Genomic DNA, 15,386 nt, shown 5'->3' with positions numbered 1-15,386 from the left:
TTTGTCATTTCTATTCTAATATTTTCCGTGTACAAATTACTTAATTTCCTGAACTGTCAATTTATTCATCTGTTAAAGTGGAGTGATAAGGTTTATATTATTTCATAGAATTATGGTGAGTAGAATTTCAGCAAAATCTGTGGCTGTTCAGTCCTTTACAGTCATGGTAACTCTTGGTGACTCCATTTGAGGTCTTCTTGGCAGAAATACTACAAGTATTAAGTGTCTGAGGCCATATTTGAACTCAGGTCTTCTTGATTCCAAACTCAGTGCTCTATCCACCTAATTGTAAAGGATACGAAATCGGTAATCTTGTAGATTTGTGTACTTCTAGGGGTTTGGCTATCTATCAATATACCCATAGACCTTTCCATCCTACCAAATTTTTATCTATGTGCTTCTATAGAGCACCTACACATCATGATGAGTTATAGTACTATATAATACGGTTAGTTTTGCCTAAGTACTCCCTTAATCTGGAATATGTCCCATCCTCACTTCTACTTGACAGAATTCCCATATTCCTTCAAAGCATAACCCTGACACCATCTCAGTTAATGTCAATAAACATTAATTCAACACCGACTATGTATCAGGTACTTTACAAAGCCCTGGGACTACAAAGAAAGCCAAAAGACAAATGCAGCTCTGAGAGGACTCTCAGTCTGATAAGGAAGAAACAGAAAAACAATGTGCAAGCAAGATATATCCACTGGGAGTAATCAACCAAGGGAAGTCTTTAGAATTAGAATTTAGAAGAAAAAGCCTCATAGAGGCCTTTTTTAGCTGAGACTTGAAGGAAGCCGAGAAATGCAGAAAGTGAAGATGAAGAAAGAGAGCATTATGTAATTGGGGGAGAACTGGTAACAATATCTAAAATTAAGAGATGGAATGTCTTGTTCAAGGGAAAGCGAGCAGGTTAGTGTCAAGGGCAAGGAGAGGAGGAGGAATGTGTAAAATGTCAGAAGCCTGGAAAAGTGGGGAGATCGGGAACGGTCCTACTTATTCACAGACTTTGAACATCAGAGAATTTAATATATGATCCTAGAAGCAATAGGGAGCCACTAAAACTTCTTCTATCTCAAAGAGGACCAAGACATCAGGGAGATGATGCCCCAATATGCAAGTAAATTGGATTTGAGTGATGGGGGCTGTGCAAGGTCACCTGCCTAACTTTCCCCTCCAGAGCCATCTGCATCCAGCAGTCAGAGAGAAATTAAGATGATCAGGTGCAATGGGAGACCTTGACTTTTTTAAGCCAAGCTTTTCAACCAAGTCTCAGTTTGACTGAGGCTGCATCCATTCAATGATTAAGGCTGGGTAGCAATTGAGGCAAAAAAAAATTTTTTTTTAATTTCCTCCTTCACTTAGTTAAAAAAAAAAAACTAAATTAATAAAGAGTAATTTTGAAGTCTCAGCTCTTTCCACAACAAATGTTAAATGTGAAAAAGGCCACATGGGGGCACCAGAAGTCTTCCCTGTTAGAACACTTGTAAGCTAGGAATAAACAGGCAAACCTGATTTAATTGTGAGGGGCTGTTAGTCTTGAGATCTTCTGGAACCTACACTAAATCTGTAACTAGCTGCCCCTTTGCTCAGTCTTGGACCTCCTAGTCTCAAGAACTAGGGTCAGTTCAGGAAATTCAAATCCATTTAAGCCAAACATAATTGGGGCAGTTCATCTGCTGAATGGAAAAAAAAAAATTAACTAAATCCCAAGTACCAACAATATCACTTTATATAATCTTTACCCCACCCATATCTCACTAACCTAAAAAGCAGAGAACACACTGGCTGTAGAGGAAGTTTACTCAATGTTTTATTGAAAGAATGGAGAGCTTTACAGTATTTGCACCATCCACTCATTCATTCTACAAGAGTTTACTGAGCAGCTACACTGTGTGCAATAAACCTTGCTTAGATCTTGTGGAGGGATATAAAGAAAATATGGTTCCTACAATCTAATTTAAAAGACATACAAGATCTATATTCATGGAAAGTCAAGCAATACTAGGCAGCACATAAAAGTAATGCTTAAGCATCACAGAGATTCCTGTGGATCTCTAGGTATGAGTTGTATAAAGATGTTAAAAGGTCTCTGACATTCTATGGTTCTGAGTCTTTTCAGTGTGAAGAGGACAGCTGTAGTAGTCAGGAAAAGTTTACATGAAAAAGTTAGGATTTACATTTGGCCTTAAACACATTCAAGATTCTAAGAATAAAAGGTGAGAAATCAATGTGTTCCAGGCCCAGTAGAAAACATTTACTATTTTTGTTAAGATTCTATATCTGGTTCGATGGACCTTAGACCCTGAGTGTTCAAATAAACAATTTCTTTAATGAAAACATACCTGACAATTATATAAATACGTATGAATATATTGAAATTAACATGTATATTTTTATCATGTTTAACATATATTGGATTACTTGCTATCTAAAGGAGGGAATGGGGAGAAAGGAGCAAAAATTGGAACACAAGGTTTTGCAAGGGTTAATGCTGAAAAATTATCCGTGCATATCTTTTGAAAATTAAAAAGCTTTCATAAAAAATAAGTAAAATAAAGTAAAAACATATCTGACAGCCCTCAGCTCAAAGCAGTCTACAAGGAGATTTTTTTTAAAAAGACAATTCAGGAAAGTAAAAACAGGTTAAAATCATAATTAAAGAGATTAAATAATTGCAATCTGAAAGGTAGTTCCCTGAAGTCTTTGGAATGTACTACTAAAATCCTGAAATTGTTTTTATATCCTTCGTGTCTAAAAGGCCTGTATCTGGATCCTAAATCAATCCATCTGGAGATAAAATTGACTCAAATTTCCCCAGGTCTCTCTACTGCTTCTAAGTTCCCCCTCTTGACGCCCCCCACCCCAACAACACACACCCCTGTTGACATTATATAGTGTAAGGATTGACTCAAACTTCTTCAGTTCTACTAGTATCCTGGGCCACAATACTATACAAATTCATAGAGTTGGGAATAGAATGCCAAACCTGAGGGATAATAAATAGACCAGTATGTCCAGTATGTCCAGTGAGTGAAAGGGAATAATGTGAAATAAACCTGCAAGAATCTTCTGGAGTCAGGTTGGGAAGTTTGCATTTTATCCTGAGGTGATAGGGACCCATTGAAGCTAATGATACCATCAGATATGTACTTTAGGAATTTTATTTCGGCAGTTGTGTGAAGAAGAAATAGATTGGAAGGTGAGTCTCCAATTAGGAGACTATTATGATGGTACAAGTGACAAATGCTGAGGACCTCAAATGGAATGGCAGCCATGACATTGGTGAGGGGGGCGGGGGAGGAGGGAAGATGAAAGAAATGTTGAGAAGGAAGAACCCCTAAAACTTCACAACAAAATGGCTATGGGTAATAAGAGAGGGAGGAAGGTCAAGGACAACTTCAAGAAGGATCCCAATTCCAATATGAATACAAATCAATATCAATAAAAGCCAAGCACTCCTTAGGGCACTGCATGGAATGTCCAGTAGCCTGTAGAGCACTTTCTCCCTTTGAAGGTTCCCAGCAAAGGCAGGTTCACTAATACAGTTACCAGCCATTCTCGTGCCTAGTAACACTTTTTCACCACTTTACTGTAAATGCAGTTGTCTCCTATCTGGCCTCCCCCCTACATAAGTTGCTAGAATAATTCAGTGCATATCTTCTATAAAATCACTCCCAACCTACCTCATCTACTGACCAAAAACTTCTAGTGTACCTCTACAGTATTCAGGGTCAACTCCAAGCACTTGTAACCTGACATTCAACCCTTCTTCCCTACCCATTTTTACTTTTCACCACCCTCCTCCATGAACCCTCAGTTATTTGAATCACAGGTCACTTATTGTTGTATTATTAGAAATTCCCTTTGTGTATATCTTGAACCAGATGGCCATTGACATAGTATACAACTCTGAAATTCTGTTATTTCTATGCTGTAATTCAGACAACTAGCATTTCTTATTAAGCATTTTTGGATGCAGAATCCCTCTAGTCCACCAGCTCTTGACTTTATTTGTGTCACAGATCCTTTCCAAAGTCTGCCAAAGCCTAGGAATCTTTCCTTAGAATAATGCTTTTAAGTGAATAAAATAAAATACATAGAATTACAAAGGAAATCCATTATGCTGAGATAGAATTATTAAAATTTTAAAAAACAGATTTATAAATCTCCCTTACAGATGAAGAGCCCGTAGTCGAATTCAAATCAAATTTAAATGAGAAACCCCTTTACAATACATATAACAACTGGTCATTTAACTTATATCAAAAAAGACCTCCATTGAAGGAATCCATTATTTCTCCAGGCAGTCCATGCGACTTTGGGACATTTCTAATTGTTATCAAACAGCAAGGTGAAATCTTTCTAAAATTTACAGAACACGTCTCTATTCTCTTCCACTTGACAGTCCTTCAAATGTTCAATGCCAATTATCATGCCTTACTTAACCCACCACCAAATCTTTTGTTCTCCTGGAAGCTAGCTGCTTCCAACAAACCTCATAGAGCATGGTCTCCATTCCTACAGAATCACATAACTTCATGTGGAAGTGATTTCAAAGGACCATCTAGTTCAACTGATACATGCAATGGAACCATTGCACTTATATTTTGCATTATCATTTCCTTTGTTCTAGGCACTATACTTCTATTGATACAACTTTGATAGACTTTTTGACTGTCATGCCATATTGTTGACTCATTTTCAATCCATAGTACACTAAAATCTCAAGTTCTTGTTTATGGAGGCTACTTTCTAATCAAATCTCCTATCTTTGTGAACTTGACTTTCTGAATCCAATTGTTCACATTTATTCCTATTAAATTATATCTTCTAAGAGTCAGCTTATGTTTCTAGCTTACAGAAATCTTTTAAGATACGAAATATGTACTGTGTTAACTATTCCTACCAATTTCTTATTATCTGCAAATTTGAAAAGCATGTCATCTGTGCTTTCATCCAAGATACTACTGAGGAAAGAAAATAAACAGCAAACAGAACCAATTACAAACATGTTTAGTTTAGCATTCAAAGCTTTGTACAATATGAACCCTGCCTTTCTCTCCAGCCAGAATGATCTTCTGGCTCGCTTCCCTAAACTGGTTTAGCCCTTTTTCAAATGAGAGTTTATTCACACAAATTCTCTAGCCCAAAATGCCTCCCTAAAATAAAGAAATGGGAAGCCTTTCTGAGCAAAGAAATCCACTTTTATTAAGAGAAACAAAGGTCAAGTCCACAGTCCACCCAGAATAATCTGAGGCCCTGAATAACAAAATTTATAGTTATTTATAGTTTTTTTGGTTGATGTTTGGTACAAGTTTGGGCTATGGTGTAAATAGGCAGCGCCCTCTTACTCAAGCAGGCTCTTAGCTCAAGCAGACCATGATGTCTCAATACATAGCTCATTACATATAATGTTACAGTAAGTGCTGTAAATTTATTTTTAAGATGTTACAATAAGCAAGACTTTTTACACTACATCTTAGGTCTACCTTTTATCCAGTATATTTCAATATAAAGATGATTATAATTATACTTATAAAATTCACTTAGAACATGGATTGCCTTAGTTTCTGTGACACAACAATTTTTACTTAGAACTATATTCTTACTATAAATCACAGTTACCTCTTATCCTATAAAAATTATTGTAGCTTATAAAAGATTAGAAAAGCAATACAGATCAAAGCACTCAAGGCAATGATTATTGATTTTACACATTACACTCCCCATTCCATCTTTCTGTATAAATCCTACCCATCCTTCAAATACCATCTCCTTCATTAAGTCTTTCCTGACTATTCCTCACAATCTCCCAGCCAATTTCTCTGAATTCCTACAGCACTTTGCAATTCTTGTAATATAATTGAGAGAGTGTTGGTTTTGGAATTAGAAAACTTGATGATGTGTAAAGAAAATGAGATAAAAGTCAAAAGACATGAATTCAAAGTCTATCTTAGCTAGTTACTCCTATGTGATCCTGGACTATGAGATTAAGCTTTTTCATTTTTGGAGAAGTGGGTTGAAGCTACTTCAACCCAGTTTCATCACTTCAGCTTCATCACCAATTCCAAATCTCTGATTCCAGTATAGGTTTCAGTCCTGACTCTCATGTATACTAGCTGTAGCTCTTAATTAAGTCACTTAATTTATCTGTATCTTTTCTAAGTAAACTAAGAAAATCAGACTAGGTGACCACTAAGGTCTCTAGGTCTCAAAATCTCTTATTTTTATTCCATTAAGTATTGATGAATAACTACAAAATGGGCTTCTCAAGAAAAAGTTTCTTGTTATCACATATCCCCTAGCACTAGCATCAAACATAGCATACAGGAGACAGTTTAAAAAAATTTATCTAGTTAATAAATTTAAATTACTATGTGTAGAACACCATACCCAAAATTAAAGAAAACACAAAGTTTATAAAAAACATGTTCTCTATCCCCATGGGGCTTAGTCCCTAAAAAATAAGATAAGAAACATGCAGGTAACTCTAATATGCTTAATTATAAGATAAATGTCTTTTGAGGCCAGTTGTGATGGTGAAAACTATAGTGTTTCCTAGTGAGAAGACAGAGGCTGATTTATTTCCTCCCAAACCAACTTGGAGGGTGAGAAGGGTAGAAGAAGTATGGGTGGGGTGAGGAGACTTGGAATTTCACAAAAAGGCAAAGGAGAAATGTGAACAGTTCCCCTTCCCCTTCCTCCAACCTCTATACTGCCCCACACACCCTTCCGGACAGTGACAACCTTGCTCAAAATTACTAAACCAAACACCTGTGAAGCAATCATTGGGGAAAAGAACAAATCATCTGTCACTGACAACAGTCCTAGAACCTAAGCAAGGCATCCCTATAAATGTCAGGTCTGCCCCACTCACTCTGTGGGACTCTCTGTGAAGCAGCCAGCTCTCCTCTGGATTCTTTTGTGGTAAGTTAAGGAGCTCAATGACTTTTCTGGGTCAGGGAAGATAGAACTTTTACCACTACCATCCCACAAACCTTAGCTTGTGCATTTTCCCTATTTCCCAACTTCCACTTCTTTTTTTGCTATTTGGCATCCCTTCAACCTCCTTCAGATTTTTCTTAAGAGATACCCCTTTCAAGGAATTCCTCCCTCATGAATTCTCATTCCATCCAAGCTGAAATCATTCCATCCTTTCCTATTTAATGTAGACAATAATCCCCTGAACCTTTTGTTGGCCAGCATGAAGGTCCTTAAGTCCTGCATGTCTCTCCCCCTAATCTATCCCATCCTATCCCTTTCAAATTAGGCAAAGCCCCCTGGACCTCCCTTTATGTAGCTGCCCACCCCCAGTCCCTATAACCCTTCCTTGACCAATGAACAAGGAGTCAGATTCCAGCACCCCGACTCACATGTTCCTTCTCTCCATGCAGTTGAGAGATCAAAGTCAACTAACACAATGGAACCTTGTACACTGAAAGATTCCCTGAAAATCATCATTGATACCTTCCACAAATACTCAGGCCAGGGTGGTGACCGAGATGCTCTGAATAAGAAGGAAATGAAGCAGCTGTTGACCAAAGAGATGCCACATTTCATCAAGGTGAGAACTGGAGACAAAGGTGAAGAGATGGGAAGCTGTGGAGGAAGAAAAAGGGCATGGCTCGCAGGTCCCAGGGGCTTAAAGGAAGACCTTAGTTTAGGCTAAGACAGTAGCCTGAGTGCCTAAAAGATTGCCTCCTGAGAGTCATTGAGACTCTAGAAGGTTATTGCTCTTTGAGTCCATGATGGAATAATCCAGAGATGCAGGAGATCATTTTCTCTGGCCCTAAATTTTTTTAATTATCCCAAAAACCTTAGGATCATAGACTTTAAAATAGAAGAAATCTTAGATCATCCAGTCCAACCTTTCATACCCCACACCCCACTCTACAGATGAAGCAACAGAGGCAAAAAAAAATGAGAATAACTTACCAAAGATTTCACAGCCCTCTAGTAACAAAGTCTAGATTCAAAGCCTACTTCTCCAACTCCAGGGATCTTTCTATTACCCAAGAATGCCATTTTACATGTTCCAGAGCTTCCTTCTCTGCCCCCATAACAGAAAAAGACCCATTCCTGTTTCATCTCAGATATAGGATAAGGACAGAAACTATGAGATCACAGGCAGGGTGTAGAGATGTGTTCAAATATTGTGCCAGGGTAGGAGTGAATTGGTCCCAGTAAAGAGAGATGAGTCTATATCTCAAGATTTGGATAAGGCCCTTGGATTCATTTTCTTTTACCAGGCAGGAAAAAATAGCAGTAATAGTATATAGCATTTAAAGTTTAGAATGTGCCTCTCAACCATCTTGTTAGGTAGATACTGTTGCTATTACTATTCCCATTTTATAAGTGGAGAAACTAAGGTTTCCAAGAGATTAAATAACTTGCCCATGGTTGTGTTAGCATCGGCCTGAGCCAGGATTTCAACCCAGACTGGCAGCTAAATAATAAACTGCTTGCTGTAAGGAGTGCCTGGAACCAGATTAAAATTAAATTGGGAAAATTTTAACAAAATAATTAAAAATATAATATAACATAGCTAATGTTAATTTGTGGTTTTCTAAATTAATACATCAGAGATCCACTTCTATGTGACTCTGACACCACTAATGTAGCAGAGTACCAGATAAGACACTGGAAAGGCTCTGAGTTTAAATGCTACCTAAACCCCCAATTCTTAACATAAGGAAGTCACTTAATCACTTAACCCTTTCTTTACAATGGGGCTAGTAACAATACTAGTGTCAGTAGTATTGTGAGGACCAAATGAGATAGCACATGTAAAGTACTTATGTGCTATATAAATGGTGCCTCTTATTATTTAGTATTATCATGTTTCTGAATTTCATGGTATCACTCACTGTGAAGATGCTCTACATAGATGAAGTTGTTTTGCAATTTTATGGTAGTCCTATTTTGCCCTATCTTTATTATTACAAATTATTTATAGAAGATTGGGAATAGGAGGACATCTGTACTGCCCATAGTGATATAATATTTTCATAATCCTGTATTCTTAAGGGTCCATCCTCATGAGTATGGATAATCAGTATGGGGTTTTCCCAATGACCTCCCAGAGAAGCAGGCTTACTGCCAGGAAGAAGTCCCAGGCTATGAATTGACTTTGTTTCTTACCATTTGTTCTAGTGACTAACCATATCTCTTTCTTCTCTCTGTTCCAGAATTCCAAGGACCTGCAATGTGTCCCACGCCTCTTTCAGGAGCTAGATACAAATCAAGACAATGATGTTAACTTCAAGGAGTACGCTGTGATGATAGCACGCCTGACCATGGCCTCTCATGAAAAGATGCATGAAAATGCACCAGACAAGGATCATCACAGCCACGGGCCTGGCTTGGAGGGAAAGTAATCAGGGAGTTCTCACTGTGGTGGTGGACATGGGCACTAACACTGATGGTAGAGAGGCAAAATCTCCCTCTCCCATTCAACTTTCCTTCCTTTACCATATCCCCCCATCAAGGAAATGTTTCAACTCCACAGAGGCAGAAGAAGGAGGGCAAAAAATAATAGGGAAGGGGGTGCTGGTGTCCTAATGCCCTTAGCAATATGATTGGAGACAATAAAGGTTTTCTTTGATCCATTGGTTTTTCTAGTTCTTCTTTCTCCCTTTTTCCACACCTTAGGGTTATTTCCCCAAGGTTCTATCCATTGGGCAAAACCCACATCAATTCTGCCTCACTGTTTCCCTAAAATAGTGAGTTTCCCTCTAAAGCTGTTCATCAGTGTATCCATTTATTGAAACCTTACAACTGCTAGGTACTGTTGCAAAGACAAGGATAGAAAAATGTATCAGGATTAATATATGCCCTTAGGGAGTTCAATCAAGTTAGAGAGACAAGGTTACTAATACAGCTTAACAGTATAAAGCAGAAAATGTATCTCAAATGAGAGGTACAAAGCATAAGAGCTATAGGAGTTCTGGAGAGGGCTAAATCATCATGGCCTGGGGATATCAAGGAGAGCTTCAGAAAGGAGATGGCACATAAACTGAACCTGAAAGACTGGTCAGGATTCTGAAAGAAGGATAACAGGGAGAGGTATTCTACGTTGTTGAGAATAGATAGTCTAAGCAAAATGCAGATTGGGAAAATTCCAAAGAATATTTAACAAATATAAAATAACAAAAAATAAAATATTTAGAAATTTATTTGATTGGAGCAGAGATTGCCTGTAAGAGACTAGAAAGGTAGACTGTGGCCAGATCAAAACATCACAAATCATATATTTAAATCTGAAAGGGACCTTAAAAGTTATCTAGTCCAACTTATTCATTTAACAAATGAGGAAACTGAAGGTCAAAAAAATGAAGTTATTTGCCCAAGATTACTCAGATAGCAAATTGCAGAACCAGTGATTTAAACCAAGTTCCCTTAACCCTGAGTCCACAGGTCTTTCCACTATGTCAAAATTGGATGCCCCCTAAAAAATGCATTTACAGAAAAAAAAAGAGCCCATTCCCTCACACTTCTTACCAGCTTAAATCTTATGAGTTGATTTTGCCCCTGGTACAGGGCTAAGAGCTCATTTCAGAACTGATCTTTCTCTTGGGCCATCAAGCTCCTATCACCACCACTAGAATCACTCCTAGAAGAAGCTGATTGACTGAAACTGTGTGGTGTCAAGACAAGAATACTGAGCTAAGACTCTGGAGATATGGGTTCTAGTACTTTTTCTACCATTATCTTGCCATGTGACCTAGGGCAAACTATTTATCCTCTCAAGATATCAATTTCCATGCCTATAAAATGAGGAAGTCTGAACTACTTTATTTCTAAGATAGATCTAATAATCTATAAGAAAGCATACACAAATTGTTTCCTCCATGGGTAAAGAGATAGCATGGTATAGAAAAAAGAATACTAATTCCAGGCTCGGAGAGTACAGACAAATAGCCATCCTTACTTACATGGGGAAGGGAGTTAACAGGTAAGGAAGATACTTAGAAATTATCTAATCCAATTTTTTCATTTACAGAAGAGAAACTAAGACCTAAAAAAGAAATCCCAACATCATAGCTAATAAGTGGCAGTACAACAAAAGGGCAAGTCTTCTGAATTCTGTTCCAGTACTCTTCCCACAAAAGCACACTTCATCTCTTAAAATGATCAGGTTGATGATATATTTCCATGGAGGACACAGAGATCACAGTCCTGAAGAGGCAGGAGAAGTGAAAGAAACAAGGAGGGGAAAAGGGTGAACATACCTAAAAGTATGAGCTTTTCAGAGGTACTAAATGAGAAAGGATAGAGAGTCAAAACAGGGGTCCCTTGGCAATTCAAAGGTCTACCAGGGGTCCTCAAACTACAGCCCGCGGGCCAGATGTGGCAGGTGAGGACGACTATTCCCCTCACCCAGGGCTATGAAGTTTCTTTATTTAAAGGCCCACAAAACAAAGTTTTTGTTTTTACTATAGTCCGGCTCTCCAACAATCTGAGGGATAGTGAACTGGCCCCCTATTTAAAAAGTTTGAGGAACTCTGGCTGTTGACGCAGACTCAAGGTGTAAAGTTATGGATTAATTGGTGTATTTCATCAAAGGACAAATCAATGTCTTTGTTTTCATTGAGGGGGAAATGTCAAAAAATGGATGAAGTCAGAATTGGTGGAGAAAGAGGTTGCATTTAGAGGGGTATCATGTCTGCAAAGAAGCAAAGAAAACTCTCATAGTTGGAAGAAATCTCAGAGGTCATCTAATCATCTAAACCTGAGCAATGAACTCCTCTGGAACATACTCAACAAGTGGGCATCCAACCTTTGTTCAAAAACCTCCAGTGAAAGAAAACCCATTTACCTCCCAAAGTAATCCATTTCACCTTTGAATAGCTTTAATTGTTGGGTCCTTTTTGTATTTTTCCCCTGATATTAAACCTAATATTGCCTCTCCATCCTTTACTATTTTGTTTGTCCTCAGAAGTCAAATAGAACAAGTCCAGTTCCTCTTCTACCATGTAATAGATGTTCAGATATTTGAATATAGATATCATGTCTTCTTAAGTCCTCCCTGTTCCAAGGTAACCATTCCTTCAACATGTCTTTTAAACAAGTTTTAATTGCCTTCCTCTGGACACTCTCCAGTTAATCAATATCCTTCCTAAATTATAATGCTTAGAACAAAAACCATACTCCCAGATGTGTTCTGATCAGAGCAAAATATATCAAGATTATCACCTCCCTTCTCTTAATTCATATTACATTAGTTTTTTGGCTGCCATATAACATTTTTTTCTGACATTGAGTTTACATCTACAAAAGATTCATTGTTTTTCAGACAAACCACTATCCAACCATGCCTCCCTATCTTGTACTTGGAAAGTTTGGTTTTTTTTGTCTAATCTAAGAATAAGGCATTTCATATACGCCTATTAAATTTGATCTAGTTAGATTTGGCTTAACATTCTAACTTGTTGAAATCTTTTTGGATCCTGTACTTTGCCCTAGGCAAATTGCACATGGGATGTTTCCATTTAGTTCTGGGCCCCTTATTTTTGAAAGTATGTTGATGCTCTGGATGGGATTCAAAGGAAGATGAGCATAATAGTGAGAGTAGGGGAGCCCATACTACATGACTTATTCTGCTTAGTGTCACAGAGATAAACTGAAAGCAATAGATGGGGAAAGCAAAAAGATAGACTAAAGCTTGATATAAGGAAAGACTTCTTGTTAGGTAGAGTTGTCCAAGAGTATAATGGACTATATCTGGAGGCAATGTTTCTAAGCACTGGAGATATTCAAGAGAAGGCAGGATGGCTACTTGTTGAGGATATAGAAGGAATTCCTGCACAGGTATAATTTGAAACAGATGACCCTTGAGATTCCTTCCATTTCTCAAATTTTATAACACTGAATACAGAAAGAAGCTCAAGAAGAAGCATGGGCTGAAACTCAGTAGTCAAGCAGCACCTAGTCAGACAAGAATTTTATGAGTTCCCTTCCCATTCCCTTCCCATTTCTCATCCTTTTTCTTTTTCTCTACTCTCCTTATACCTTTCCTGCAATATTGAAAACTAGAGAAAGGAAACATTTTCTCACTATCTTCTCCTGAATGGAATCTTGTTGTGATCCTTACAAAGTGTTAAGTCATTAGAATTGATAGGGACAATAATTATCTAATTTAACATGGTTCAGAATGATTGATCTGATCCTACAAGGAGATGTTATGGGTAAGAACTTGAAACAAGGTATTAAGTGGAATTGATGGAAGCCATGCTTAGGTTTGCACCTTTAAGAGTTTACACATTAGAGGTCACACATTGGCTCACACATTGGAGTTCACAAGTACAAGAGATACATAAAGTTAACCTTGTAACAAGGAGTCAACCTTTTACACCGAGCATAAAAAGAGCTTCAGTCAGTCAGTCAAACAGAATCAGTTCAGAAGAAGCCACCACTCGGAGTTGAGCTACAGCCAGAACTCACTATGGAAGATTGACAGAGTGAGAGTTCAGTTCGGGAGATTGAGAAGCTAATCTGCAGTTGGGCAGAACCAAGAATCAGAGAGAGGCTGAAGCTAGCAACAAGAGCTCTTGGAGCCAAAGAAAGCTAACCAGGCCCAAGGAAAGACACAAGACTTGGAAGGAGAAAATAAATGTTTGGATTTTATCAGCTGGCAGTATTTTGGAGTGATTATTACTTGGAACTGAAACTAAGGCTGCCTCCAGAAAACCTCCCCAAGAAACCTGCTCCCAGAGAACCATCATATATTATAAAAAAGAAGAGAACAGTTTGTAGTGGCTAGAAACTGGAAATTGAATGGATGCCCATCAATTGGAGAATGGCTGGGTAAATTGTGGTATATGAATGTTATGGAATATTATTGTTCTGTAAGAAATGACCAGTAGGATGAATACAGCAAGGATTGGCGAGGCTTACATGAACTGATGCTAAGTGAAATGAGCAGAACCAGGAGATCATTATACACTTCGACAACGATATTGTATGAGAATGTATTCTGATGGAAGTAGATTTCCTTGACAAAGAGACCTAATTCAGTTTCAATTGATAAATGATGGACAGAAGCAGCTACACCCAAAGAAAGAACACTGAGAAACAAATGTGAACTATTTGCATTTTTGTTTTTCTTCCCGGGTTATTTCTACCTTCTGAATCCAATTCTCCCTGTACAACAAGAGAACTGTTCGGTTCTGCAAACATATATTGTATCTAGGATATACTGCAACATATCTAACATATATAGGACTGCTTGCCATCTAGGGGAGGGGATGAAGGGAGGGAGGGGAAAAATCGGAACAGAAGCAAGTGCAAGGGATAATCTTGTAAAAAATTACCCAGGCATGGGTTCTGTCAATATAAAGTTATTATAAAATAAAATAAAATATTAAAAAAAAAGAAGAGAACACCACAGAATCTCATTAGTTCCTTCTCATTGTTACCACCCAAGAATAAAACTGGGGAAGATTTCTTTCATCAATAACTGAGACCCTGATCCCCAACCTCCCTCTTCTTTCTCATTTTTCTCTAGTATTGCCTCTTTGCCTCACCCTCTCTCCTACAGTCTACGGAACTCAAAGGAAACACAGGCAGTTTCCTAGCTCAGACTCCAGTTTAAAACATCACTGTCTTAAGAGGACAGGTTCAACACTCTAAACAGATGCATCCAGACCCTCCTTTTCCTCCATTCCCTTTCCTTTTTAGATCTGACCCACTGGATTCACTAGCTAGTCTATTTCTTCTTATCCATATTAGGTAGAACTATTACCTTTATCTCCCCTTTGGGAGATAGTATGGCATGATGTGAAGCACAAGGAAAAAGAAAGCAATTTTCATTGCTACTTTAATAAGTTTACAATATACATTGGTATATAACAGAAGTTCATGTTTTCATATAAAATCCTCCTTTTCATTCCTCTTTGCATTGCAGTTATTGAAATGGTTGTGATGGTTGTTACTAATAAAAATATTTTTATATAAAGTGTGTATATTAAGGAATCTGGTAGGTGCCAGCCTTGTTACCTACCAATATGGTTGTAAATAATTCTCTACTTCCTCCAAGCCTAGGATTTCTAAAGTCTCCTTCTCTAAAATTCTATGGAATCAAATTGCCAAAACTATTTTTCTCAGGCATTTTTTAACTTTGTAATTTAGCTGTTTCTCCTCCCTCATATTTTCCCATATGCTATATGTTCTGGCCTGCTAGATAAAATTGACAGAGGTAAGGGTAGAGACAAGAGGAGAGGAGGTTGAGGGAAGATAACATGAAAAGATGCATGGAGGAGATGAGTAAAAATTAGAACATCAGAAATTTAAGAATGCTTTAAGTTTAGAAGGTAAGCAAGAGATGGCACTTGCTAAGTGGTACAATGGATAGAGTGCTGAACTTGAAATCAGAAATG

General features: G+C 37.8%; 1 protein-coding gene across 1 annotated transcript; it reads left to right on the top strand.

Annotated features, from left to right (window-relative positions):
- Nucleotides 1-6,821: 6,821 nt before the first annotated feature.
- Nucleotides 6,822-9,617, top strand: LOC127558712 (protein S100-A12-like). Its single transcript, XM_051991963.1, has 3 exons — nt 6,822-6,936; nt 7,404-7,573; nt 9,198-9,617. The coding sequence occupies exons 2-3, from the start codon at nt 7,430-7,432 to the stop codon at nt 9,384-9,386; spliced, it is 333 nt and encodes a 110-aa protein (XP_051847923.1). The 5' UTR covers nt 6,822-6,936; nt 7,404-7,429; the 3' UTR covers nt 9,387-9,617.
- The last annotated feature ends 5,769 nt before the right edge of the window (nt 9,618-15,386 follow it).

This window comes from Antechinus flavipes, chromosome 4 (genome assembly GCF_016432865.1).
Source record: "Antechinus flavipes isolate AdamAnt ecotype Samford, QLD, Australia chromosome 4, AdamAnt_v2, whole genome shotgun sequence".
NCBI classification, from domain to species: Eukaryota; Metazoa; Chordata; class Mammalia; order Dasyuromorphia; family Dasyuridae; genus Antechinus; species Antechinus flavipes.
Note: the sequence above shows the minus strand (reverse complement) of the source record. Positions and strands in the feature narration are given on the sequence as shown.

Excerpts from the sequence above, each read along its gene's own strand:
- LOC127558712 (XM_051991963.1), top strand. The coding sequence starts at position 7,430 with ATGGAACCTTGTACACTGAAAGATTCCCTGAAAATCATCATTGATACC. Across the intron at positions 7,574-9,197 it reads AGATGCCACATTTCATCAAG|AATTCCAAGGACCTGCAATG; the intron begins GTGAGAACTGGA and ends TCTCTGTTCCAG.